The sequence below is a fragment of the Urocampus carinirostris genome, chromosome 1 (genome assembly GCF_059441175.1).
Source record: "Urocampus carinirostris isolate Australia breed hairy pipefish chromosome 1, RoL_Ucar_1.0, whole genome shotgun sequence".
Lineage (NCBI taxonomy): Eukaryota > Metazoa > Chordata > Actinopteri > Syngnathiformes > Syngnathidae > Urocampus > Urocampus carinirostris.
This window is the reverse complement of record NC_142349.1, coordinates 44,776,818-44,803,949: the sequence shown is the minus strand read 5'-3', so window position 1 is coordinate 44,803,949 and position 27,132 is coordinate 44,776,818. Positions and strand designations below refer to the sequence as shown.

Below are 27,132 nucleotides of genomic sequence, written 5' to 3'. Positions count from 1 at the left end.
TTTGGGGTTTTCTGGTAGCAACAAATCTGAGAGAAAATTGGTACATGATCTGAAACAGTCCTTCTCAACTCAACTTGAGGATCCACCACCCTACCCTAATTAGATGCTGCAACCCAAATCAAGAAAAAAAAACTCCGCTTCTCAAATATATTGAATGAAAGGCAGTTTAAACCATGTATAGTAGAGTATGGTTGGATGATTGGATCCCTTAACAACTAAGGTCTAAGGGGCCATTTTCTGTGGTGTATCTTGGGCCAGAAAAGCCTGGTGACGACCATTACTCTTCAGGCCATGTAGGGGAAAACTCGCTATACTCACATTTTTTAAAATACAAAATGACCAGCAAAGCCAAAACGACTTAAAGTGATAATATTTCCTTAATTGCTCAATTAGTAGCATTTTTAATGAAATAAATGCAATGAAAAAGCATGAAATACATCCATCCATTATGTCATTATGAAAGTGCAACCCGGTCACGGCGGTAAGAGTGCCAAACTTTTACCATTTAACTACCAGTTATATATATCCATCCATTATCTGCACCGCTTATTCTCAGTAGGGTCGCGGGAGTGCAGGAGCCCATCCCAGCTATCTTTGGGCAGTGGGCAGGGGACACCCTGAACTGGTTGCCAGCCAGTCGCAGGGCACACAGAGAAAGACAACTCACTTGCATCCATTTGAGACTCTTTGTGATTAAGGGCTATACAAATAAAAATGACTTGACTTGCTCATTCACACTAAGGGACAATTAGGACTTGCCAATCAACCTGACATACAGTACATGTTTTGGGAATGTGGGAGGAAACCGGAGTTCCGGAGAAACCCACGCAAGCACGGGGAGAATATGCAAACCCCGCACAGGAAGGCTGGCAGCTGGATTTGATCTCATGACCTCAGAACCGTGACGCGGGCGCACTAACCACTCAGCCGCCGTGCCGCCCGCATGAATTACAAAAGCGCAAAAATGTTCTTGGTCCTGGCGGCTGTTCTGATGTACACAAATAAATGAAATTCACTTAGGGTGCTGCAATCTATTATCCTAGATTGCATTTTGCTAAGAGTGGGGGCTGTGAGAGCAAATTTCATATGTGGCGCCTCTTTTTGTCCATTCTTTATACCTAAAGTGAACCGCATCCACGTGGCTGCGATCAATTATTACTAGTCGACTATTGCTGCAAGGGTGGGGATGGCGGCAGAGGATTTTCGGATATTGCGGTGAGTTCTGGTCCCATTAAGCCCCGAAAAACAGATTACAGCAGCTGGGTTCGGACATTTCTAACAATGGCCCGCAAAGGCCCGAGACCCACTGAAAATAGGCCCGCTGCAAGGAAGCAGCAAGGCGAAGGGAGAAAAACAGTGAAAAAAACATCCCTCCATCCATCATCATCCGCTTATCCGGGGGTCGGGTCGCGGAGGCAGCAGCCTCAGCAGTGAAGCCCAGACCTCCCTTTTTCCCATCCGCTTCAGCTAACTCATCTTCCCGGGCCAGCCTAGGGATAGTCTCTCCAGCGTGTCCGGGGTCGTCCCCGGGGCATCCTGCTGGTGGGACATGCCCAGAATACCTCTCGGATGACTGAGCTTCTCAACCTTAGGTTTTTTTTCATCAAGTGTTGATGATTTTTTCCTTATCTCTTGTATGATAAGGTTTGATACATATAGTATATCATATAATATCAATCAATCAATCAATCATTAATCAATCGATCGATCGATCAATCAATCAATTTAACCTGAAAAACTAAGAAGACATTTTTACAGTATTTTTTCCGTTATGTTTTTCCTTAAGTAGTCTCATGTAAAGCCTATGAGCTAGGGGAATTGCAATAATTTATAAGTGGAGCATTAGCTGAGGTTGACAGGTTTGATAATTTTTCTATTTTTGTGTTCAATTACGGGTACTTTAATAAAAAAAAGACCTGAACTGAATGTTTATAAGACTTTTTCAAACAAACACTGTTGAACTCATTCTACAGGATATATTTTTTGTCACGAAAACCTCAAAAGGAAATAAAAAGTAGTCTAGTAGTAGTGCGTTGTAAAGTATCAGAGCGTTGGAGGTCAGGGAAATAATTTACAACTGTTGCAAAATAGCAACAAGCAAATATTATCTGTGGTAAAATAAAGAAAAAAATGCAACTTGAGGGAAAAAAATGCTACATTTTTTAAATCATCGGGGGTGGTGGTGTTGGGTTCACGTGGTCTTACATGTTGTGCTTTGCTGTCCTCTTTTGCTAAAGTTTGGGAGTACATGTAAAGTTTAAGGACCCTGAGACACTAATCCGCTCAGCGCCCTCCATTACATACCACATATACAAAAAGAAAGTAAATCTGTTTTTTTCCATTAGTTTGACAAAAATGATGAAATAATAAACACCGATTCTCAGTCTGCTAAAATAAAACAAAATGGTAACATCAGCTGGGCTACCGGGTCACGTGACTACATCCGTTTCCGACTCATGTGACTCTCCGAGAAGACGGAGAAGCGAATTCAATTTCATGTTCGTGTTTAATATTATCTATTGGCTGCCCGGAGTGAAATTAGAAAAGCAGGGATAGATCGGGTAAGGTGTCAAATCCTTTTAAATAGCAATTTTCTGTGTCATTACACAAAAGTTGACTTCGGTATATAAAGTCGTCAGTCGAACTAAACGCATACATTGTACCACAAAATCACCTCTATGTCTTTGAAGGTTTTAAGCTAGGATAAAAATCAACAACATGTCTGCTGAGGTAAATGTGTCTATTTAGAAAAAGAAAATTGCACTACGGGGAAAATGTTCTTCTCTTTGCCGGCCTAAAATACCGTAGTTACTTATCTCTTCTCTTGCGAAACACGGTCCTCATATTAATAATCACAAGCGCCGTTATTTACCAGTGTTGAGGTAGTTACTTAAAAAAATTAATTAGTTAAAGTTTCTTTCTACCTCTTCTGAGTCACTTTACAGTCAAAGTTAATAGTTACCGGGGAATGTTACTATTTCCGTTATATTCGAGAGAGGTTGTTTTATGTCAACGAATTTGAAATATTCTGAGGAGGTGAATAGAGAAGAGCTGCCGGGTAGTTGAGTTAAAGAACCTTCTAATATTTATTTGACCTATACTTGAAGTTCAACAAAAATAACAATTAGCAGTATACGATAATAATAATAATAATAATAATTTCCTTGTATTGTCATTCTGTGTAACAATGTACACAGAACGAAATGTCGATTGCACCTGACCCGTTGTAGCGAGCCGATGCAGCCGCAGCCAACAGAGGGCGCCGCCGACCACTTTTTAAGTCTTAGGAATGACTCGGCCGGGGCGCGAACCACCGACCTCCCAGTCTCAAAGCGGGCGCCTTACCATCTAGGCTACTGGCGTGAGTTTGATTAATAAAAGCTAACTCTCACAACCTGAGACATATAAGTCAAGTAGACATAGTCTACTGCACCTCAAGTAATCTGTTCACAACAAAACTCAACTGTAAAACAATATAAAGTGAATATAGAGGAAATAAGTAATTAACAATCTCTTGTCAAACAACTGCTCAGGAGGTAGAGCGCTCGTCTTGGGATCAAGGGATCCCAGTTCGAATCCCAGCTCGTCCGTGTTACATGTCGAAGTGTCCTTGGGTAAGACACTGAACCCCTAATACCCCCAATAAGCAGGTTAGCGTCTTACATGGCTGCAATACATGGCCGCTATTGGGAAATGTGAAGCACACTGTAAAAACGCTTTGGGAAGTCATTGACTTGAAAAGCGCTATATAAATGCAGATCATTTCATTTCAAGTAGACATATGCTGCTATGCTTCAAGTATTTTCACTCAACAAAAGTAAAAGGTTCAACATTATTAAATGTGTTTAACACTGCAGTGTAAAATAAGTAAATCGAACTCTCAAAACCAGACACAACTGGTTAAGTAGAAATCTGCAACTGCACTTCACATATTTTGTTCCCAACAAAAGTCAACAATAAAACAATATAAAGTGACTATCCAATCCCTCTCTCTACTTCCCTCACTCCCCCTGTCTCTATCCTCCCTCTCTCTATATTCCTCTCTATGTCTGTGGCTTGACTTCTTTTGTCTATGCTTTTTTTTTACTATACAAAGTTAACACACTGCTTAAGACCGTCAGTAAAGGTAATACCGTTGTAGCGGCGAAAAAAAATAGTTGGATTACTGTTACTAAAAAAAGAATGCTGCTACGTAACGGTGTTTTTATGACGGTGTTGTTCCCAACACTGTTATTTACGGACATGTTTTTCAGGGTTTGTAAGGGGGTTTGAAATTCTTGAAAATGCTTGGATTTTGATGTTGTGTTTTCAAGGATCAACAAGGCTTTAATTTTGTGTGTAGTGCTTGTAAATGCTTGAAATTGTTCCCTTGTCTCTCAGCAAGTCTGCTTAAAAATTATGCAGACACTGCTCTCTGGTGTTATCGCCCCCCTACAGGTACACGCTTCACCTAAGCAGGGCTCTAAGAAATGTGCATTAATGCAAAAATTCCGTATCAATTATGGACATTATGGGCCATTGCAAAAACATTTCGTAGCTTTTCCCAGTGGTAAATTGGAATGGGAAGACATCCCTGCAACTGATAATGTAAGCAAGACATTCTGTCATTTTACCCAAAACCTATATGGGGAGAGATTTGTCTCAAAACAAATATATTCACAATATACTCAATATTTAACAATCTATGTCTTGAGCAATGCACACACAAGATTAAAAATCACATCTGTAAATCGTAGATATATTTGTGGCTCTGCAAAAAAAATATATAATTCCCACCAGATTTTTTCTTTTAAAAGTACTGGACATGTTGAAAAATTCGCTCTGAAAGTTCTAAAAACGAGCTTGAGTTTGGCCATGAAAAAGTTAAAAAAGTTTTCCGTTCACCTTGATGTTTCGGCAATGTCCAAAGTAGACAGGATGCTCGGAGGACAAGATTATTGTTTTTTTCTTTTCTTATTTGAACCTTTCAGGCTTCCGAGATGCCGTCCAACAAGTCAGTTTCGGAGGCTCCCATCACACAGCTGCTCAACTGCAGAATCCTCCGGGAAAACAAGCTTCAGAGGTGACCATGTGCAAGTCCGGCGAAATAGTACCTTTTTTTCATAGCACAAAAAGTCAATTTCTTTGGGGATTTCAAACTCTTGACTTTATTTTGAAATTCAAAGACACAACATTAAAGATCAAGCTTTAAAAATGTGTTAATGTATCTACAGGAATGTTTTTCAATTAAGCTATGAACAAGATACAATTGGGTTTTTTTCAGTCAATTTGTGAATAATAATAATTTATTATCCAAACAACGTATGGTTGTGCCACCCAGGTGGATATTTTCGCATGAAATAGAAAATATCATTTAAATATTTTAAGAAATAAACTTTAAAAATGCTTTAAAGGGAAATTGTAGATTTATTCATTAATTAAAAAACAATATAGATTTGAATAATATGTTATAATCGGGACCAGATGTATTTTTTAAAATACAGTACTCGTAGAACACGAGGTTCACCTAGAGGGAGCCGACATGATCTTGCTACGACGGTACCCCTAAATACCTTTTGAATGGCTGGGGTAAAAATAAGAAACATTGTGCAGTTTGGTCAATTTGAGTCTCTATATATTTTTCCTTCCTTATGTTTTTAGCTTATGTGTTATACGATAGCAGGGGTCTTCAACGTGATGCCGGTGGGCTCAATTTAGCCACCTAAGTACACCTGAGTAGGTCGCGGACAGGTTCTGAAAATAGCTCACGAGTAATAGGTCATTGCAATTTTTTACTCAATGTGATTTCTAACTGACATGTTTTAATAGTGGTTGACTTAACTTCTAATAACTACAACTTGCTAATGAATTAGTAACAACATAGTAATAACATTTTGTATTTACAAAATCTATATCAAAATGGTAGCCCTGCATGCCAATCAGTCACAAAAAATAGCTCCCACCTTTAAAAAGGTTGGTGATAGCTGAACAACAGAATACAGCAGCATCTAGTGGTCGAATATTACACAGTGTCTCTAACTTCTAACGTGAAGTCCACAAAGATTAAAAATCAGATTTTTTTCTTGACTATAACTCAAATCAGCAGAGGACAGAATTTGTTGCCTTCTGTAGAACACATTGAAAAAAAAAGGAAGCGTCATACATTCAAGGAAAAGTGATTTAGACAAACCAACGTTCCTTGCTAGAGGTAAACTCCGGCCTAAGGACCGAAGCAGTGTGAAGCAAACCTGAAATGACACGTTTTATTTGTGAAGACTTGGGAGAAGCTGGGGTGTTTTATGATAGCAAATTAAACCTTTTGTTTTGTTACAAAATCAAAGTTAAACTTGACTGTGTAAACATATACATCTTTTATATTTGTGTGTCTTCAGCGGTAACATTAGCCAACAATATTCCATCTTTGACAGACTTTTTAAAAAAGTTAATGGGGAAAAAAAAGGCATAGAGAGAGATGCCTGGCCCAACCCAAACGTAATAAGTGACAGTTTGAAAATTCGTCTTGGGTTTGAGATCCTACTTACTTGCTGGCCAAATCAAGGCAAGGCAGTAAAAGTGAATATGTACACATTTGATCAAATGATTCAGCTTTATCATATAATCGTAGATCTCTGACAAAGTCAACTCAAGTTTTTTTGCACAGTTCAAAAGACAGAACTTCTATTGTCTGTGTTTGTGTGTATGAGCGCAGAGAGGACCTGTGGGTGCGCGAAGGGAAGTTCCTGGACCCGGAGAAGCTATTTTTCGATGAGCAGGCCTACGCCGACGAGCAGATGGACTGCGGCGGTGCCATCGTGGCGCCCGGCTTCATCGACGTCCAAATCAATGGTGGCGTCCGCCAGTTTTCCGGTTGGTCTTGCATCTCGCGTGCTTCACTGACAGCTCCGGCCTGCGTGCGCTCACCCTGCAGGAGGTTATGGCGTCGACTTCTCTCGGGACTCTGACGACGTCGGCGCCGGCATCTCTTTGGTGGCCCGAAAGCTTCTGGAGCACGGCGTCACGTCCTTCTGCCCCACGCTGGTCACGTCGCCGCCACATGTCTATCACAAGGTCACGCCCCCTCGACCATCACCGACTTTAGTCCAGCTCCTCATGACAGCTCCTGACTTGCTTGGTTTTTGCAGGTACTACCTCAGATTAAAGTCCAGGAAGGCGGTCCCTATGGTGCAGGCGTGCTCGGTGAGCTCATCTTTTATTTTGGTTGTGCCGCCGGGTGCGAAACGGCTCAAATCCAAACTACATTACAAATACTAATATTTGTGTGTATGCGTGTGCGACTAATAGGACATAAAATAGCTGAATTGATTTTTGTGAACATTTACAAAGTCGTACTCTAGGCCTTAGTGAGTATCTTTAGCTAAGTTTCGTGTTTAGGCACCCTCGATAAATACCAATAAAATCGTGTGTTCTGCTTTCGTGCAGTATATATACCGCCCTCTGGTGGCCAATTTGGGTACGGCAGCTCCCAAAAACCGACACCTCCAAGCAGCTCAAGTCAATATTCTGTCGGAACCAACACCTTGATTATGCAATTGTTTCTTATGCACACATTTCAACGAACCATGACTCGCAACGCCGGGGTGTTCTGATTTTTTGATTATAAAACAATTATTTAGTTTTTTTTTTTCCCTTCACTAAGATGTAATCTCTTGTAGTGTTTATCAACTGTGCATTTGTAAAAAACAAAACAAAAAAAAAAACAATTTAATTGCTTTCCACTACAGTTTATTTAACTTGGGTAAAGTCATGCTGACTGGAAAGTGACAGAAATAGCATACAAACTGTAATGTTATTTATTTGACTTAATGTATTAAAAACCTGTTTTTCTTTCTTTAAGAACATGTTTACATTTATCTGTTATAGAATGGAACTAGCTTCTTTGAACGTCTGCAAAGACACCCAGATGCTATTATTTTGATTTTGTATTTTTTCGTTGTGCCACAAACATCCCATCTGTGACTTTTATTTTAAATAAAATGACGTTGGGATGGTTTTCCTCAATGTTCTGTGTTTGATTAATGGTAGCAGATAAAGCTCCTGTGGGTGCTTTGCGAGGTGGGGCCTGGTGACCTCCAGTGGACATATTTAAAACTGCAAGTCATTGTGGCTGTTTTTTTTTTTTTCTTCCTTTTGCTCTGTCAGCATTGTCTCGCATGCCGCATAAAATGATGATAATTGACCTGTGGGCCATGAGTTTGACACATGTGCCTTATGTAATGCTATATTTTTGTGGAGGCGTCCATCTTGAGGGTCCTTTTATCAGCGCGCAAAAGAAAGGCGCGCATCCCGAACGCTTCCTCCGCTCGTTCTCGAGCGGTGAAGCGGCGATGCCCGACCTGTTGGAGGTCTACGGCGGGCTGGACAACGTTGCTGTGGTGACGCTTGCTCCTGAGTTGGAGGGCAGCCCGGTCGCGGTCAGCGAGCTGTGCCGGAAAGGCGTGACAGTCTCGCTCGGACATTCGGTGGCCAACTTGTCGCAAGCGGAGGAGGCCATCCGTAACGGCGCCTCCTTCATCACGCACCTCTTTAATGCAATGCTGCCCGTAAGTATTGTACAAATGTTATGTTTTGTTTTGAAGGAAACATTTTTCGGAATTAGATTGCAATTGCTTTAGATTTCCAAAAGAGGACATCCAATGCAGGGTTTGTACAGGTGCTTGAAATCAGTGAAAATGCTTGAATTTTTATGTTTTGTTTTCAAGGATTGAAAAGTGCTTGGAAATTCAACCCAAATGGTTGAAATGCTTGTAAAACTCAAAATTCTGGCCATGTTACTTTACAAGTTTGCTTAAAAATGATGCCGACACTGCTCTCTGGTGGCTTTGCTTTTCCATTGCATTTCTTTTACTCCCGTGATTAACAGCAGCCAGTAATAGTTTGTACAACATTGTCCTTTGAAATGTCATCGCCAGGTGCATGCTACACCCAAAAAGGCACTATGAGATGCGTATTATTGCAAGGATTCTGTATAAATTATAGACATATTATTGGCCATGCAAAAAAATGAAGGTAGCGTTTCCTAGTGGTTAATTTGTAACGGGAAGAACTTCCTGCAACTTCTTTAATGTGGTGTTCTAGTTCCATCATCGTGACCCGGGCATCGTGGGCCTGTTGACCAGCGAGCACATTCCGGCAGGAAGGACCGTATATTATGGAATGATCGCCGATGGGATCCACACCAACCCGGCCGCCCTGCGAATCGCCCACCGTGCTCACCCGGCAGGTGAGCGTCCCCAAGACCGACACGATCACACTCGACTAACATCACTCCCGCAGACATTGGACAACTCATTTGATGAGTACATGTGGAAATTCATGTAAAATCCTAAATTGGGTAAACGCGTACTTGTTATGCATTTATGTGGAGTGGTTTTGTATTATTCTCCCTATGTTCCTTTAAAGAACAAAATGAATCCAAAAGTAACCATGTTGTCTTGTGTGCGGAGGTTTGGTGCTGGTGACGGACGCCATCGCGGCCATGGGCCTCCCGCCGGGCAGCCACACTCTCGGCCAGCAGGACGTCCAGATCTGCGGCCTGCACGCTTATGTGGCCGGTCAGAAAAATCAATGTTCTTTTAGCATCCGGGTCGACTCTCCGTGTGCGTCTTAGTTCCTTTCAAAAAAAACATTTGCAGGCACGGAGACGCTGAGCGGAAGCATTGCAACCATGGACTGGTGCGTGAGACACTTTCAGCGCGCCACAGGTCAGCCAGCACACAGGAGGGAGGGCGTAGGGAGGAGAGACGCGGGGAAGGTAACCTAAGGTTGTGACCCGCAGGCTGCCGCGTGGAGGAAGCGCTGGAGGCGGCGTCGCTGCATCCTGCACAGCTTTTGGGAATCAGCCGGTACAAAGGGACCCTCGACTTCGGATCAGACGCAGGTTACTTGAATCCTTTTGAAATTTCCAGTCCAAAACAAAGACTACATGATGGATTGAATACACTCATGTGCTAAAAATGTTGTGTTACAGAGCGTAAATGAAGCGGTCTTTATACAGTATACTGATCATTTCTGCAAGGACTTGCCACATTTATCAATTAGCAGATCAATACATTACCGTATTCTCACGACTATAGGGCGCTCCATGTTAGTTTTGCCGGAGATCAGAGATCAAAGCCAGGAGAGAAAGCTTACCGTGTGTTGTGGGTCATAATTTTGTTCATATTTAGTTTATTTTGTCTTTTATTAGCATATTTGGTATTGGAGTAATCCAAAAGTAATTGAAAGTAATCCAGTTAAAGTAACCCTACCCAACCCTGCATAAAGCGCACCAGACTATAAGGCGCTACAGTGGGAACGTCAACAAAACTGTCAGATATTTCTGTCAAACATTTTTAACCCCTTAACATTCTGACGGCTCGCAAAAAAGCAAATACGTCTGTACAATGTCACCAATCACTCAAATGCATCATTCCACATATCATTTGGAAGGTTAAACTCTTGAGATTCAAGAAATGCCAACCATTTTCTTAGTTTCTATTTTCTTTTTTACTGGCAACTGTGTGGAGAGCAAAGTAAGAATTTCATTGTGCAGGTAAATGTGTTTTTTTACTGTGCATATGACAATAAACACTTTGAATTGAATTTAAAATAGACATATCACAGAAACATCAAGATCAGTCTGAAACAAGATACTAATATAAAGCGGGAGTAGCTTACCAACGTCGTCTTGGCAGCCATCACACTCAATAATAATACGCAACCATGGTCCTCTTACATCTGTGAGTGTAGTAAATCCAACAGTGTAAAATATTTACACACTCCAAAAACACACAATAATGCCGAAAAATACAAGAAAAAAATCAGCCGAGAAGCATCTGCATTGATAGACGTTGCTTGTTGCTAGCTGTCTGTTTAACCCCACAATTCCTGTTTACAGATACAAACTAGTAAAAAATGTTTTCTCCATGCTGTAGAGCACAGGTGTCAAACAGGCGGCCCGTGGGCCGGATCAGGGGATTGGATCCGGCCCGCGAGACAACGCTCAGAGAAGCGCAAGAGAAAAATGAGCTGCAGGTTGAAATAGGTCCACTTGATGTTGCCAAAGCCAGGTGCCCCTTACAAACACTGCACTTGTATTTCTCTATCTCTTTCTCTCTCTTCCTCCATTTTTCTCTCACTCTCTCTTTCACTCTCTCTCTTTTTCTCTGTCTTTTTACCTTCTTTTGCTCTTTTCATTTTCTCCTTTACTCTCTCTTTCTCTCTATTTCTCTTTGGATTTCATTCTTTTTCTTTCCCCCTCCCTCACTATTTCTGTTTTTATCTCTTGTTTCTCACGCTCTCTCTCTCGCTCTCTCTGTCTCTCTCTTTTTTGTCCCACCCTCTCTACCTTTCTCTCCCTATCTTTCTCTTATTTCTTTCTCTCTAATCTACAAAACCGGCCCTTGAGAGAATGTTTGTTCTATCGTGTGGCCCCCTAGCTTAGATGAGTTTGACACCCCCTGCCGTAGAGCAACCTAACGTGTAATTCACCTTCATCTTTTTCGGCCAATTGCAGGCTTTAATTTATTCCGCTTTAGCCTATGCGAGCCTGCAAATGCCAAAAAGGACCCGCCTCCTTTACCTCCGAATAACTTTAGCCAATAGTGACCGATTTAAATGATTGACACGTTGGTTAGGAAATGAAACGCCGGTATAGGTATCCCAGCATACACTGCGAACTGCTTCGCCTACGGGGGTTGTAATCTAGTCTTGCCTTAGTTGCGAGACCTTGCGACTGAATATTGATACATACACAGTGCAAGGCGCATGGTCAGCTTTTGAAAAAGATAAAGGCTTTTAGGTGCGCCTTATATTCGTAAAAATACGGTAAACATTAAATTGATCACAAGATAGGAGTGTGTTGACCAGGGGTCCCTTCCCTGGTGAGGGGTCGGGGTCAGTTTGTAACAGAAAAAGTGGGACGCTTGCAGCAGTTCTTTAAATGTAATCATTTATTATTTTCCAGACAGCCACAATCAAACAACTCGTTTGGATTCTTCACTGAACAAAAGTCAAAAAATAAATGTTAATTCTGTTTATGAAATAAATAATAACCAAATAAAATAAGTCCATGGAACAACCTTTGGTTGTGCCTTGCACCGTCTTAACAGGTCCAAGTTCAGCTAAGCTGTCAGAGCACTCTGGACCACCAATCATCTCTTATTATCTCTTTCTTTTTTAAATTACGAATGTTAATTTTGTTGTGCGTTTCACATGTTACCATGACAATAAATTCTATTCTTTTACTCTGCATTGTAATTGACAAATGTATTGTTTTTGGCGTGATGGTGAGATAAAACCCAAAGAGTTTCCATGTCTATAGCCATGTATATATCGCCGCTGGCCGGGTGGTAAGAGTTTGGAGCTCTCACAGTCGTGACTCTGGTTTGAATCCTGTTACGACCAAAAATTTGCACCTAGACTTGTGCGTCAAAACGCTCGCTAGTATTGTTCAGGGAGCCGGGCGGGTTTTATTCTGCCACCAGTCTGAAGGTTGGGGACCAACATTGTAGACTTCATCTAGGTCTATAGATGAATTGGATCAAATTTAATCCATAAAAATAGTATTAGACGAACAATAAATAAAAGTAAAAATGATCCGTTAAATATTGAGTAAATTAAAGATCAGAAATGAATTTTGACCATCCCTGAAATTTGCATTGTTTTAATTTTGTGAAAATATGACAACAGGTACCAGTAAATTGCTTTATCCAAGGTCGATTCATTACAGTTATGGCATTGGTGATTTAATTTGGCAATCCCTCGCGGTTTACTTTTCATAGTTCTGCTTTTTCAAGGACTTGCATCGTGTTCTGCATTCTGATTGCCTAAAAAGTTTCCCCGCTTATTATTATTGGAATACGGACACAGTGTCTGTATTTTATTGTAAAAATAAATACATAAATAATACAGTACTTTAATTGTTAAACAAATGCTTGAGCCTGTAAAAAAGGTTTAGCTCTTTATTTTCAGTGTATAATAGTATTTAATTATATAATAGTTGTAAAATAAAGGTTCTATCGCACCGATTTTGCCTATCGTGTTCATTTTGGAACTTAACGATGAACGAGAGGTCGCTGTAATGAACTATTACTTTATACATTTTTTGCCTCACTGACTGATCTTTTTTACCTTTTTTCATAGCTCAATGTATAACTTTCGGGTGTTGGTGACATCTGATGAGAGTTCCATATTATTTGATGACCCAATTTTTTATCGTTTTGTTTATCGTCACAGATTTTGTGTTGCTTGACGATGAACTCAACGTGAAGGCCACATTCATTTCTGGGCAGGAAGTGTGGAGGAAAACCACAGAAGAAGAACAGCAAAAAATGACTTGAAAAGCAAAGCATACAGCTTTTATGTTTTATTTTGGACTTCCTCTCATTTAGGTCCTGTACTATTATCATTTCCAATTTGGATTTGCAGCCTTCTTATAAATTGTTATTATTCAGATGCAAGTCCTATATTTTCATACGAGTTCATTTTCTCTGCTGGAAAGTGAATCTCCATCATGACTTGAGAACGTGCCGGGCTCGCCCGCACATGAGAGAGAACCAGTAGATCTGAAGAGGCCACAGAAGCACGGCCCCCAGCGTGCAGGGCCACGGGGCCTCCAAGACTGCCTTGTGAAAGGGGATGGATGTATACCTGAGAAGACACATTGAACAAAAAAAAAATCCACATCTTCTGAAACGCTTCACAAAACAAAGTCTGATTTGGTTGTGCAAAAAGATTCCAAATCGGTAGGCGGAGTTTGGAACCCTTCCTAATTTCCATATCATGAAAGACAGCACGCCGTGATCATGAGGTTTTGATTTCTATTGTTACAAATTGTTTTTCTAGCAATAAAGAAAAACGACTTGCTTTTTCAATGAATTTGTCTACGTTTTGTATTAGTTTTTTTTTTCTGGTGTTTAATTAATGCTGTTAAATGTCCTCGTTTTACTCTCAATTCATTGCTTGCTCCGTTAGCTCAAATCTGGGAAAGTTTTGGATGCAAGCTGTTGGAAGCCATGATTTTTGTCAAACCAGCCACTGAAATATGTTCTGTGTTATTTGAGATGCGAGTTTAATGGTGCATTAAGGAAATATGATTTCGGTATTTTAAATTACAAGCATGGCTCACAAACGTAATTTAGAGGGACAATCTCAGGCAATTGCTCCTCTTATTAAGCGATAATAATCCTTCAAACACAATACAGCACCCATTTACTCCCCGCAAGACAGACTAAAGAATGAAAACAAAGATTTGTGTAAAGTTTAATTGACCAAATAAGTGTTTGGTCAAGGATAACATTTGCTAGTGTCCACATTCACAGATCCCTTAACCAGCATCATTTCCTGTGGTGTGACTTGGTCAAGTACAGCCTGGCGGTACCCATCCCATTCCCTGCATTGTTTTGGGGTTTCCTCACCCTGCAATAAACAGACTTTGTTTACATGGTTTCCATGGAACCAGTAGCAGGAGCAACCTGATTTGACTCAGATACACCACCCTCATTATCTGGTCTCTGCTGACTGTGTAAAGCGTCCTTCTGCTTATCATAGATGATGCTCTCCCACTTAAAACAGATAGTCCTACTGTCCATTCAAATGCCCATTTCTATAGTTTTTGAGTGATTGACTTCTAAGATAAGTCGAATTTACCTATGCAGTCATTCTAGAAATGTGTACTAACTGATTTTTGCAATCCGGAGATGGAATAAGAGCTTGCTCTGTCCACTCCACGCATCGGCCCGGTATTGCAGTACCTCCGGGAACGGTGCATTCGCAATGATCGCAGCAAGGCTTTAAGGCTAGGACCTTAGCTTGGCTTTTTGGCTGAGAGTAAGAGTCCTGGCTCTTAGGCTTTGTAGCAAATTATGAACCGACCGATAATGGATAATAAATAAAGAAGATAGAACAATAACCCTTAAAAAATCCCCTCGCCTTAAAAACAATCAAATGACAAACCCTCATCGAACAAAACAAATACGCTGTCTGTTTTGTTCTGTACATCTCGTTTACATGTTTGTCTGGATTGTGTTGTAAAAAAATCCACCTTTTTAATAAATGATGCTTTCTACCGTTGTTAGCATTAAGCTAAGAACTAACTGATTGTAGCTAAAATCGACTTTGCTGTCAAGTTGAAAGCACAAAACCAGGTCCATTGCTTGTAGCTCAAGGTCACTTGGAAAAATTCACTCATTCCAGATTCCCCAATCGTCACTGGGGCAAGACGAGGTTAGGCTCGCTGGCCGACTATATGAAATAGGTGAGCTGTAGGTTCTGCAAGGCACTTTATTTTATCCATACTTAATGAATAATTCCAAATTACCAGCTTTCTTTCGTTGATTTTCCCCTGGTTGCACTGCTTCCAGATGTCTTTTTATACTTAATCATTTCAGCCTGTACTTGTTGCCAGGGTCAAATCTATCTGGAGACCTTTACAATTAGCTCTGCCAGCCCTGTAGTATGAAATAAGTGTTGATCAAGCTGTGATTCAACCAATCAGACTGGCGAAACCAGGGCCTTCTAGCTGGCATAGGGAAACGGCAGTGTTTTTCTCAAACTGATTGGCTACGGAGTGGTAATGCAAGTACAATCCATCACTAACCAAGAATTATTGGTTAGTTATAGATTGTACTTGCCTTTACCTGTATTGAAATGCACATGCAATTGTATTGTGTTTATTTAAAAGTGATTTTGTCAACTCACGATGGCTGAAGGAGGAAAAATTGATTTGGTTGCAGATTTCAAGTTGGAATTTTCAACATCATTAAAAAAGGTCGGAAAATTCTGAAACTAGCACGATGAATTCCCTCAATCAAAGAACAAAGGAAACACTGGGGTGATTATTTTTCATTGGTGAGAGAAAACACATTTATAGTAACACTTTTCCACTAATAAGTAGAGAAGGAGGATGTTTTTACGTACAAATAAAAATGATTATTCTTTTGGGGTGAGTAATATGTGGCTTGGATTCCTCACAAATATTGCAATTGCAAAAATTGAAAAAAATCAAACACAGAAGCTCTATGTAGGAAAGGGCAAAGCCGACTTTACTTCCTCAGAAGGCTGGCCTCCTTCAACATCTGCAAAAAGCTCCTGAAAATATTCTATGAGACAGTAGTGGCAAGCGCCCTCTTCTATACGGCAGTGTGTTGGGGAGGCAGCGTCAAGAAGAAGGATGCCTCTCGTCTCAATAAACTGGCTAGGAAAGCGAGCTCTGTTGTGGGCAAAGAGCTGGACAGCCTAACAACAGTAGCTGAGAGACGAGCACTGAAAAAGCTGAGGTCAATCATAGACAATCCATCGCATCCACTACACAGCATTATCTCCAGACAGAAGAGCAGTTTCAGCGACAGACTGCTGTCACTGTCTTGTACTACGGACAGACTGAAGAGATCTTTTCTTCCTCATGCCATGAGGCTCTTTAACTCCACCCGGCAGAGTAAAGGCCCACATTAAACCACACCACCTACATTGGATATTACCGAATCTTACTGCAATATGTATTCTGTGTAGCACTATTTAGTTACTCTATATAACACGCTACAGTGGGCATTTGCACGTCACACTGGGTATTTGTATATTGTATTCTTTTGGCTTTATTATTGTACTGTTCTCAGCTCAGGGATGCTGCTGGAAATGTGAATTTCCCTTCGGGGATGAATAAAGTATCTATCTATCTATCAATTCTATGAGGTTATTATTTTTATTTTATTTTTTCATGTGTAGCAACAGGAAAGGTTTTACAGCCCTATATTAGATATTGATGGTTGGATTGATTCAGGCCTAGGTGTGAAATGCATGGCCCACCACCGTAAGGACAAGTCCTGAGCAGGTGGGTTCTGTGTTGGTGAACGTCACCTGCTGTAGGCCAGGTACAAATACGGGAAGAGCGCTACTCGACAACAGAAGAAGACGAGGAGCGTGAGCGCACCGTTGACTTTGTACGCCATCGTGTGACCGCGCTTTAGCTGTAGACAAGAAAGCAGCTGTTAATCGGCACACACACAATCAGATATCTTGATTTACTAACAGTGTTGGGAGTAACATGTTAGAAAGGAACACAATTAGTTTTCTCTGTAACGTCTACTGCATTATTTTGTAACTCAACCGTCGTTACAACACGGTGCGTTAACGGCTACATTCTAAATACAGTTACGCGCGTAGCGCTCTAGGGTTTTCTCTTTTATTCATGAAACATCATAAAACATTCTTTCCGCCAGAAACACGACGTAGAATACAACAAGATTGCAAGGCTGGGATGTTTTTATATCTACAGTACCTACAAAATATCAACTGAATATTGTAGTTATGGTGATGCTTTCTTAAGCACTGATTACGAAGACATATAATTTCTTCCTACAGTATATACACGCACTTGAGCTGAACTTACAATCATAAAATACATACCTGTCAACATGTAAGTTTTTGCCGTACAAAGTATGTTTATTATGCATTTTAAGACGTGTACGACGTACAAGAAAATCTGTACGGAAAAACGCAAATTTGTCAATTATGGGTACCGTCCGGTATACACCGACTATCACGAAACGGCAAATCAATCAAGTCAAACGAGTTCGCCGCGGTAGCCTCTATCTCGGTATCGGGTTTTTTTCGTTGCAAACGAAGCGAGCGGTTTGATGTAGTGAAAGGAAGTCCGTCTCTTTTTAGAGAACCGGCTTTTTGGGCTCAACTCATTAAAGAGAGCCGGCTCTCAAACGGCTCACTTGCTTTGATGCATTATATTACGAATTATTATGTTATATAAAGAAGTTAAGAAAAAAAGGAAGTATAAAATGACAAAATGAAAAAATAAAGGTTTGTGGTTAATGCAGAAAATGAATTAATAATTTGAATAAGAAAATGTATTATTCTACTTATATTTGTATGTATTTTTTTCTTCTACAGTGAACATCCAAGCTACTTCATTTTTGAACTTTTCTGATAATAAACCTCATTCGTGTCGATCAACTCAGTATCTCACAACAAAATGTTAATTGACAATATATATAGAGAGATACTTTATTCATATATATATATGAATTCATATATGATATAACGAAACACATGTGCAATATAACATGCTAAACTACATAAATCAACACGTTTGGAAAAAAAGTATGGTGTAAGATTATTTTGTATTTTGTAAGGGAAAATACGACAGTTTGTAAGGGCATGGAGCCCTGGAGCTTGACAGGTCTGAAAATAAAATACCAAAATCAGAGTGTCAGGTTTACATGCGCATGTTTAGTTGTGAATTACCTGTAGCGAATGGTAAGCATTGCGTGGGGAGGGGGCGTGGCTATTACAGGAAGAACAAAATCAATGAAGCAAACGTGAATACAGAATTGATGGCAAAAGAGTGCAGAATTTTGATTGTTTTATTTGAACATTTATTTTTGCAATACGCCTAGAGACAAAAACAAAATGTCTTAAACATTAGTCAGAAATAGAAAAGGAAATCTTCGAGTGGTTTGAAGCCTAGAGACAAAATTGTTATGGAGTGTCTCGGCTAAGTGTTCGTATGCAAGCCCTCAAAGCTGAACAAGCCAAGAATTATAAAGGCGTCATCGCCTTCTCAGGTTGATCAAAGCATTTTTTTCTATTTGTTTTATCATGAGATTATATTAAGCAGTTTGAGAGCTTCATTGAGTGGATATACGGAAATGTTTAACTAATGGTTGCTTTAGTTACTATCAGAGTAACACGCTAGTTTTGGGGGGATAATGCAATTATTTTTTAAATGAAGTAACAATTCACCAATTCCTTTTTTCAATAGCTCTCCCAACATTGTTCACGATAACACGCTTACCTGGATGAGCACTTTGGCGAGACACACAAACGGCGTGCTTAGTTCCGCAAGAAATAAAAGACCCTGGAAGTAGTCGCCCTTGCCGCGCCTCCACACCTGACGGGCCAAAAACTCACACAGGTGATGAGGTTGAAAATATAGAGGAGGTTGAGCATCGCCATGGTTACCAAGGAGGCGGGCGTGCAGAAGACGACCACGAAGACATGATGCCACACCATGGAGCTCTCCCGCCGCACGTAATTCGAGATGGCCGCCGAAAGAGCCCGGTGACCCCCTTGAACCTCATGATCTTTGACCCCGCGCTTGTTCCAGTCGCAGAGGAACATGGCGTAAATGTCGTAGACGAAGTATGGCGAGGCGAAAGCTATGTAGGCATCCGTCAGCCAATGCCTGAGGAACCTCCGCGTTAGCTGGGCTATGCCAAAATGGATCATGTCGGCGCTAGGCCAGTGCCAAAAACGAATTGGTTTGCACGAGCATTAGTAGCTTCTTCTTCTTCAGGAGCCAACAGATCTCATAATTCTAGGAGTTTTCCAGTTATATATTTTAGATTATTTAAATCTGAGATGTCAAACTCATTTCTTCTCACAGGCCATACAGCAAGACTACTAAATTAATGTGCGCCTTAACTGGTGGGCTGGGTTTTTTTTAGAAGGCTCACAATAAAATAAGGATTCAGGTTTGTAAAGTTTGATTGTGAATGTTTATTGAGGGGTTTTTCCAAAATACTTTTGTCCTTCACTAAGATTGAAACCTTTGTTAGTGTTATTTGACCATGCATTTGTTGAAAAATAAGAAAAACAACAATTTAATTCATTTCCACTCTTATTTCATTCAGGAAAACTCGTGCAGACTGGAAAGTGATAAAAATAGCATGAAACCACTAAATGAATTCATTGATTTTTTTATATAAAAATGTTTAACTAAATATGGAAACGTCACTGTTAGATTCCATATCTGTAATAAAAAGGAGCCAATGGCGCCACCAGCGGTGGCCACAGCCCCCTCTATCAATGTGTTGGTCACCTCACTTGAGAAAAGATACATCATCATCAGGGTTGGGTAGGGTTACTTTAACTTGATTACTTTCAATTACTTTTGGATTACTCCAATACCAAATATGCTAATAAAGGACAAAAGAAACTAAATGTGAATAAAATTACAAAATTTCGTGCAGGCTTGGGGAGTAACGGAATACATGGAACGGCAAAAATGATGTTGGCAAGCTGTTTGGATTTATTTTCATTTTGTTTCTGTCGCATTTTATGTTAGTTTTGCCGGAGATCAAAGAAATCAAAGCCAGGAGAGAAAGCTTACCACGTGTTTTGAGTCATCATTTTATTCATATTTAGTTTCTTTTGTCTTTTATTAGCATATTTGGTATTGGAGTAATCCAAAAGTAATTGATTGTAATCAAGTTAAAGTAACCCAACCCTGATTATCATCCATGGTTATAATATCTAGAGTAGGCTACTAATGCAAGCTGAATGGTAAAGTGCAATAATAAAAATTAAACAAAGCTGAAAATTAGTTTATTGATCTGGCTGGCCTGAGAACAGAAAGCCTGGACCTGGCCCCAGAACCAAACTGAGTTTGCCACCTCGATCTAAGCGGAACTACTCTGCTTCAGTGTTTGCACCAACACGGAACTAAATAAACGACACGCAGAGGAGAAAGGCGATTCCCTATCAAGAAGTAGAATTAATCAGGCGAAGAAAAGATGGAGTTGTGATTTGATCCCAGAGAAAAAGTGACTCGTCCTGACCTGTCATCCACGATATTGTGCCGGCACGATGAGGCGATGACAAATCCGGCCACCGCCGCCATGACAGCCTGGACGGACGACACGCCGCTGAGAACACCAAGAGCAATGATGTCAACATTGACAAACAAATGCAAACGTTTTGAGTTACTGTCATAGCCAGCATCACTGGGACACCATTTTACTGTTTTTGCAAGACCGAACTGAACCGACATGAACGACTAAAATTGATGGCGCAATGGAGTTTTTTAGCCATGTGTCTGGAGCCAATTAAGCCAGCAAGCCTGTGTAAAATAAAGGATCAGTGTGTATTCCTTTTCACCCTCCAGAGATAAAAATAAATAAAGATACAACCTTCATTTAAGTCCCAGCGTGTAATATCTAATCACTAAATGGCACTGTATAGTCGAATGTGAACGAAAACAAGTACTAATGAGCAGTGTTCCCTCTAAACTGCGCGCGTGCGCAATTGCGCACTGCTCGCACAGTCTCGGGGCACAGGAAAATCTAGCCAGCGCACAAAAATGAGGGCTCAAAATTACTAATTAAGAAGCGACTCACGTCAAAGTTACAGTGCATGAAGGTAAAAATACACGGGTTCCCCTGACGTTGTGTCTTAAATGCGGTATTTTGAAGTCGAGTCGAAGGAGAACGAAGTTGAGTAAAGTTAGTAGAGTTTGTCGGGGAACCGGCTTCCTTGGCTCGGCTCACTAAAGGGACTCTTTCGGGTCCTAAACGGTTCTTCGGGTTGATTTTGCTTCTGTAATCCCAACATGACCAAATATTATGTAAAATTATGCACAAAATGACTTAAAGGAAGGGGGGAATAGAACAAAAAAGAAAAATATACAAAAATGAAAAAGTAGTAAAAAGCTGAGAAAAAAAGAAACAAAAGGAAGAGAAATAAGAAGGAAAATTTTAGAAAAAAAGCCAGAAAAAAAAGAAAAAAATGTAGGAAAAAAGTAAATAGAGAACAAAAAGAAAAAAAGCAGCTCGGAAAAAATAAAAACAATGAGATTTTTTTTAAAGGAATTTTTAAAAAAGTAGAAAAAAACACGGAAAAAAGAAGAAAAAGTTTGTGTTGCATTCAAATAATTTCCAATTATATCAGGTGAATCTTGTTGCCAACGTTGTATTTCCAACAAAAAATGTGATTAAGTACAGTTCTGTATCTTACAAACGACTAAATAAGCCCCCAAAAATGTTAACATTATGCGACAAAATATATCAGGAAAGAAAAAGAAATGGATATCTTGTGAAAGAATTGTAAGAACAAACGACGTTTGTAGGCCGTACAACCTTTGCAATAGTACATGAGTTAATTCATTCAAAAGAGAAAAATAACTTTGCATTGCCGTAAACTCAGCAAAATGTAACTTGGTGTCAAGTTTTGGACATGTTTGATAATTAATTATCTTGCCACACTTGGGATTATGGTCGCTCACTGTTGTTTCAAGCGCTGCTCACCGACTTTGTGTGAACGCTCAGACCCGTGGAAAATTAAAGGGAACATTGCTAATGAGCGCAGCGTAGCAGAAAGTTCACAGATAAACATGGCGGTGACTTGTAGGAAGGGATTCCACCATGCAAAAAAATAAAACATCAAGTTATGATTTCTTTGAAGAAAATTAATGTTGATAGTTCCTGTACCTAGTATTCAAATACATGTTTTTACTGAATAAAATTATTTTGTTGCACTAGGAAGCACTAAATATTACACAATTTCCTTTTAAAAAAAGTAAATCCATTTAAAACAAGATACATGTACTTTCATATAACGTGCATTTGTAAAGATAGTAGTAGGTCGAGAAATGAGCGTTTATTTTACAAAATATGAGACTTACCTGAAAGGAGCTGACATTATTGTCCCCAATCTTCAGTTATAGGTACTGAAGAACCAAAAACCTCGTAAAAGAATGGTTCGAATTGGCCACTTTGAGTCGCTATAGTTTGTATTTTTTTCCTTATGCTTTTTAACCTTGATTTTCGCAATACAAGAAAAAACAGTGACGCCTCGTGGTCAAACAACACACGCTATTGCTTTAAAAGACCAGGGCAGATTTCGTTTTTCTGGCACAATTTCAACCCAGAAAGGAAGTATAAATGTGTCTCTGTGGTTATGAAAATGTTGTGCATTTTACAGGAGTTTTCTGACAATTGGGTTAGCAGAAAGCCCGCTGAGTAGCAGGAATTTTAAATTCTCTTTTTCCCAATGTTTCCTAAACCGGCAGTGGCATACCTGCCAACCTTTATTGTATTTGTGAAAGATTTAAAATATTCCAAAATACTATTTTCATAGGGTTTTTTTTCGCCTAGCCTAAATGGGCACAGCAAAATATTTGACCACTAGACGTCATTGTATCACGGAGTGCAACTGAAAACAAGTGTTACAAAGCTCAAGAATGAATACAACCTACAAAGACTCAAAGTGATGAAAATGCACCATTTATTTTATCTTTTTTTTTTTGCCCAGTCCAACATTTCCAGTGTGGGAGCATAAGGTTTTTGGTTTTCTTACAAATCCCTAGCAGCAAGATGGTGGACAATCATGTCAGCTCCCTTAGGTGAGGCTCAAAAATGCAATTTTTCTACCTAAAATATATTTTTTTAAAATACGTGTTTATAAGCTAGTCCATGTACATTTACTTATCATTTAAATCAATGGTTTTAAAACGGTTTAAAACAAATTGAGTTAATATCCACCAGGAGGGACGAAATAATATACAGTAAAATGATGGAATGAAAATAATGAAATGATATCTCATTAAACGTCATTTTTTTACACCAAGCATTTTTGCACTCATTTATTAAAATCCCTAAAGACAAAAAAATGATTTTGGGGGAACAAAACTATTTTTGTTTGTATGACAGAGTAAAAAAATTGAATGGTTTTTTTTTGAATCCTCACAAAATCTGTGTTTTTGTTGAATTACTGTTATAACTCTGGCACTGCGTTCATTTGTTAAGCAATGGGCGTGTGCGACTGTATTTTTCGTTTGGCACTATATGGGCTTCTGCTGCGCTTGCTGTACCTTCAGCTATATCACCTCGTGTTGAAGATGTATGCAATCGTGCATAGACTTATTTGTATTGTTTATTGAAAGCAACTATATCACCTCGTGCTGAAGGCAATAAACCGAGTGACTGTGAACCCTTGTGTCGCGCATGATTGAGGGTCGTTATACTTGACATGTACAGTATTTAGAGATCTAATTCGCTTTAACCTCTAAAGACAAGGTGTTAACATAACCCAAAACGGTCCTAAGAGATAACATGTAGTGGTAAAGAAAGCATCATTCAATCAAAAAAGCAGTATTGATTCATATAATACACAAAAATCCAAGCTAAAGGAGAGGTTTCTCATGGGCGAATAGTATCCTTTAATGTTATCATTCGCTCATTACCAACATGCTAAACGTGGCTAACTCCTGTAATGCATGCTCTCATCGCCAATTTTCATCTTCTTATTTCATTTCCTCCTCTGTTTCCGTCCGGAGCCTTCGCTCTGAAAATGCTGGTCGACCAGTGATCCCAAGAATCGAGAAGAGATCCGCAGGTTCGAGTGCGTTCTCCATTCGGGCCCCGATGTTGTGGAATGCTCTGCCCCCTAATATTCGATCTGCAACCTCGGTGGAACTGTTAGAATCTAGGCTTGAACACACTTAAATTCTATAGCTTATGAATGAAATATATTTAATGTTGAAAATATCTATGTATTGGTTGTCAATGCTACATCCGTTGCAACCTGGTCATCCTTCTGATTCAATTTTTTTTTTCTACATAATACTTAATTTATGTTTTATTTTTATTGTTTGTAACTGCTACAGCAATTGCAGCCTGGTCATCCTGGAAGGAGGATTACCTCATGTGGGATCCCTTCTCAAGGTTTCTTCCTTTTTGTCATGCTAAAGTGTAGGTTTTAGATCAGGGGATGGTGTAATAATCGTCTGTAGTTTGTTATAGTCTGTGGTCTGTCTGTGCAGCCCTTTGTGATTAAGGGCTACACAAATAAACATGACTTGACTGTCATATAACAATGCATTTTTAAAAAAAAATCTCGTAGGTTGAGAAATGTATTTGTTACATAACATGAGGCTCACCTACAGGGAGCTCACTCGATAGTCCGTCATCTTGCTTCTACGGGTACCCCTAAAAATTCCAAAACCTTGCAAAAGGCTGGGCAAATGGTGTGTTTTGGTCACTTGAGTTTCCCTAGTTTGTATTCTTTGTGTCCTTTGTCACTCGAGATTTCGATTCACAATACTGCAACTTATCAAGAGGTCAAGGTCTCCCCTTTTTAAGCAATTGAACTACTTATATAGCTATTGTATTATTTTCATTAGGTGACTGAGACTTTAAACACAATTGCTGTCAAAAGAAAACAATGGTCCAATTTGTAAAAAAAACTTGAATACTGATCAGGTTCATAAAATCAATTCAAACTGAGATTTTTGTTGCAGTCCCCCCAAAAATTCAAATACAGTTTAAAAATGCGTTTAAAAATTTTCATTCCATCCTGCTCCTCAAGAAATAAAGTGGTTTATTCATCTCAAGTCAGTGGTCTCCAACGTGGTGTCCCCTGAGGACTGCTAGAATGCCCACAGACCTGTTCTGAGAATAGCTTACCAGTGCTGAGTCATTGTGATTTTCTAGTAAAATGTTTTTTTTTTTTGTGGTTGACCGAGTCTATTTAAACACCACTTCAAATAAGTAACTGGAGAGTCATTTGAGGTGTTCTTAAAAAGTTGAAAGGGATATTTCTCTACTTAATTGTATGTGTTAACAACGCCTGACTGAGTTCAAAGAGTCTTTGTTTTTTTCACTGCGTCTATCTGCTTTTATCTTACTTTTAGCACCACTGTTCCAAGATGCACAACACAATAAGAAGCAAGAAACTATGGGGTGGAGAGTGATTTCATGCTCTACCTCGTTTTTTTTTGATAGTGCAGCCTAAAAATAGTGAAAGTAAGAAATGTCCTGTCTAAAGTACAGCCCAAGCGTGAACTCAAAACCCCAATAAGATGAAAAAAATTGAGTTTGTTAGTACTGTACTTGTGGAATGAGCTGACTGAGACTGCTATCATGACTTTAAGCCAGGAGATGGCGGCAGAGAGTAGCAACATTTCAAGTTCCAGACAGCACATTCACCCTGGTAAAAATGAGTTGTTACTTTTAAAAAGCGTTTTAAATTGGGAGCCTTTTGGGCCAATTCGTAACAAAAAGTAGCTCTCTGCTTCCAAAAGGTTGGATATTGAGTAGTTGATTTAGTTCCATAATTGGCTTTGCATTGCGCAATTTTTTCTTTTCACATTTAAAAAAATTTCATTTGACAGTACCATACATGTCAACCTGTACGTTTTTGCTGTACAAACTACGTTTATTATGCATTTTAAGACGTGTACGACGTACGAGAAAATCTGCACGGAAAAACGCAAATTTGTCAATTATGGGTACCATCCGGTATACACCGACTATCACGAAACGGCAAATCAATCAAGTCAAACGAGTTCGCCACAGTAGCCTTTATCTCGGTATCGTTTTTTTAGTTGCAAACGAAGCGATCGGTTTGATGCTGTGCGCATGCATCTGCCGCCTCGGATTTCATGTAGTAGTTATGTAGTGAAAGGAAGTCCGTCTCTTTTTAGAGAACCGGCTTTTTTTGCACAACTCATTAAAGAAAGCCGGCTCTCAAACGGCTCACTTGCTTTGATGCATTATATTACGAATTATTATGTTGTATAAAGAAGTTAAGAAAAAAAGGAAGTATAAAAGGAGAAAAAGAAAATAAGACAGGTTTGTGGTTATCCCTTTAATCAGTATATTACCAACAATAATTTAATGCAGAAAATGAATTCATAATTTGAATAAGAAAATGTATTATTCTACTTAATTATATTTGCATGTATTTTTTCCTTCTACGGTGAACGTCCAAGCTACTTAATTTTTCAACCTTTTTTATAATAAACCTCATTCATGTCGAGCAACTCAATATCTCACAAGAAAATGTTAATTAACAATATATATGATATAACGAAACACATGTACAATATAACATGTTAAACTAAATGAACAAGTCTGAAAAAAATATGGTGTAAGATTATTTTGTATTTTGTTAGGGAAAATACAACATTTTGTAAGGGCATGGAGCCGTGGAGGTTGACAGGTATGCAGTACGTTTTGGAAAACCATTTGGATTGATCCTAAAGAATAGCAAGAGATATTTCGCGAGATACACTCAGGACACAATATTGGATTATCTGTACTTATGTGAGTGCTTTCACCACCTATCCGTGTAAATGTGTGTGTCTGTGTTTGTGTGTGCATGCGCATTCTGACCGAGCTGATACAATGACGGCGTCAGCATGGCTCCAACCCATCAGGATCCTTAGAGAACGACTGGACAGCATGAAAAGTCCGGGAAAGAAAAGCGAGCCGGCGAACATTAGGCCCAACATGTTTGCGTGTGTTTGGGCACAGGGTCAGGTGAGCATGGCTTAGGATGGCCACCTGTCATGACCGCAAAGGGGGGAGGGAAGTCAGTCAGACTCTGCCAACCAGAATGCTCCTTGGAGATAAATCAGTGCCT

General features: G+C 39.6%; 2 protein-coding genes and 1 pseudogene across 7 annotated transcripts; 2 read left to right on the top strand and 1 right to left on the bottom strand.

Annotated features, from left to right (window-relative positions):
- Positions 1–2,433: 2,433 nt before the first annotated feature.
- amdhd2 (amidohydrolase domain containing 2) lies at positions 2,434–13,434 on the top strand. Of its 2 annotated transcripts, XM_088341141.1 has the most exons (12): positions 2,434–2,561; positions 4,971–5,062; positions 6,689–6,825; positions 6,908–7,047; positions 7,122–7,176; positions 8,233–8,540; positions 9,076–9,220; positions 9,444–9,551; positions 9,633–9,701; positions 9,776–9,877; positions 10,914–11,048; positions 13,216–13,434. In XM_088341141.1, the coding sequence occupies exons 2-11, from the start codon at positions 4,980–4,982 to the stop codon at positions 11,021–11,023; spliced, it is 1,257 nt and encodes a 418-aa protein (XP_088197267.1). In that variant the 5' UTR covers positions 2,434–2,561; positions 4,971–4,979; the 3' UTR covers positions 11,024–11,048; positions 13,216–13,434. The 2 variants fall into 2 exon arrangements, with proteins under 2 accessions (XP_088197267.1, XP_088197268.1); XM_088341142.1 differs by lacking the exon at positions 10,914–11,048.
- Positions 13,331–27,132, bottom strand: LOC148374811 (ceramide synthase-like). 5 transcript variants are annotated; one of them, XM_088341144.1, is made up of 6 exons: positions 26,883–27,072; positions 20,550–20,636; positions 18,952–19,174; positions 18,785–18,880; positions 16,834–16,943; positions 13,331–13,629 (listed from the first exon to the last, which is right to left on the bottom strand). In XM_088341144.1, exons 1-6 carry the CDS (start codon positions 26,999–27,001, stop codon positions 13,491–13,493), a joined length of 774 nt encoding a protein of 257 aa, XP_088197270.1. In that variant the 5' UTR covers positions 27,002–27,072; the 3' UTR covers positions 13,331–13,490. The 5 variants fall into 5 exon arrangements, with proteins under 5 accessions (XP_088197270.1, XP_088197273.1, XP_088197269.1 ...); XM_088341147.1 differs by lacking the exon at positions 26,883–27,072 and adding an exon at positions 20,901–21,030; XM_088341143.1 differs by lacking the exon at positions 26,883–27,072 and having other exon boundaries at positions 20,550–20,878.
- On the top strand, positions 14,625–14,754 carry LOC148374812 (U2 spliceosomal RNA; annotated as a pseudogene).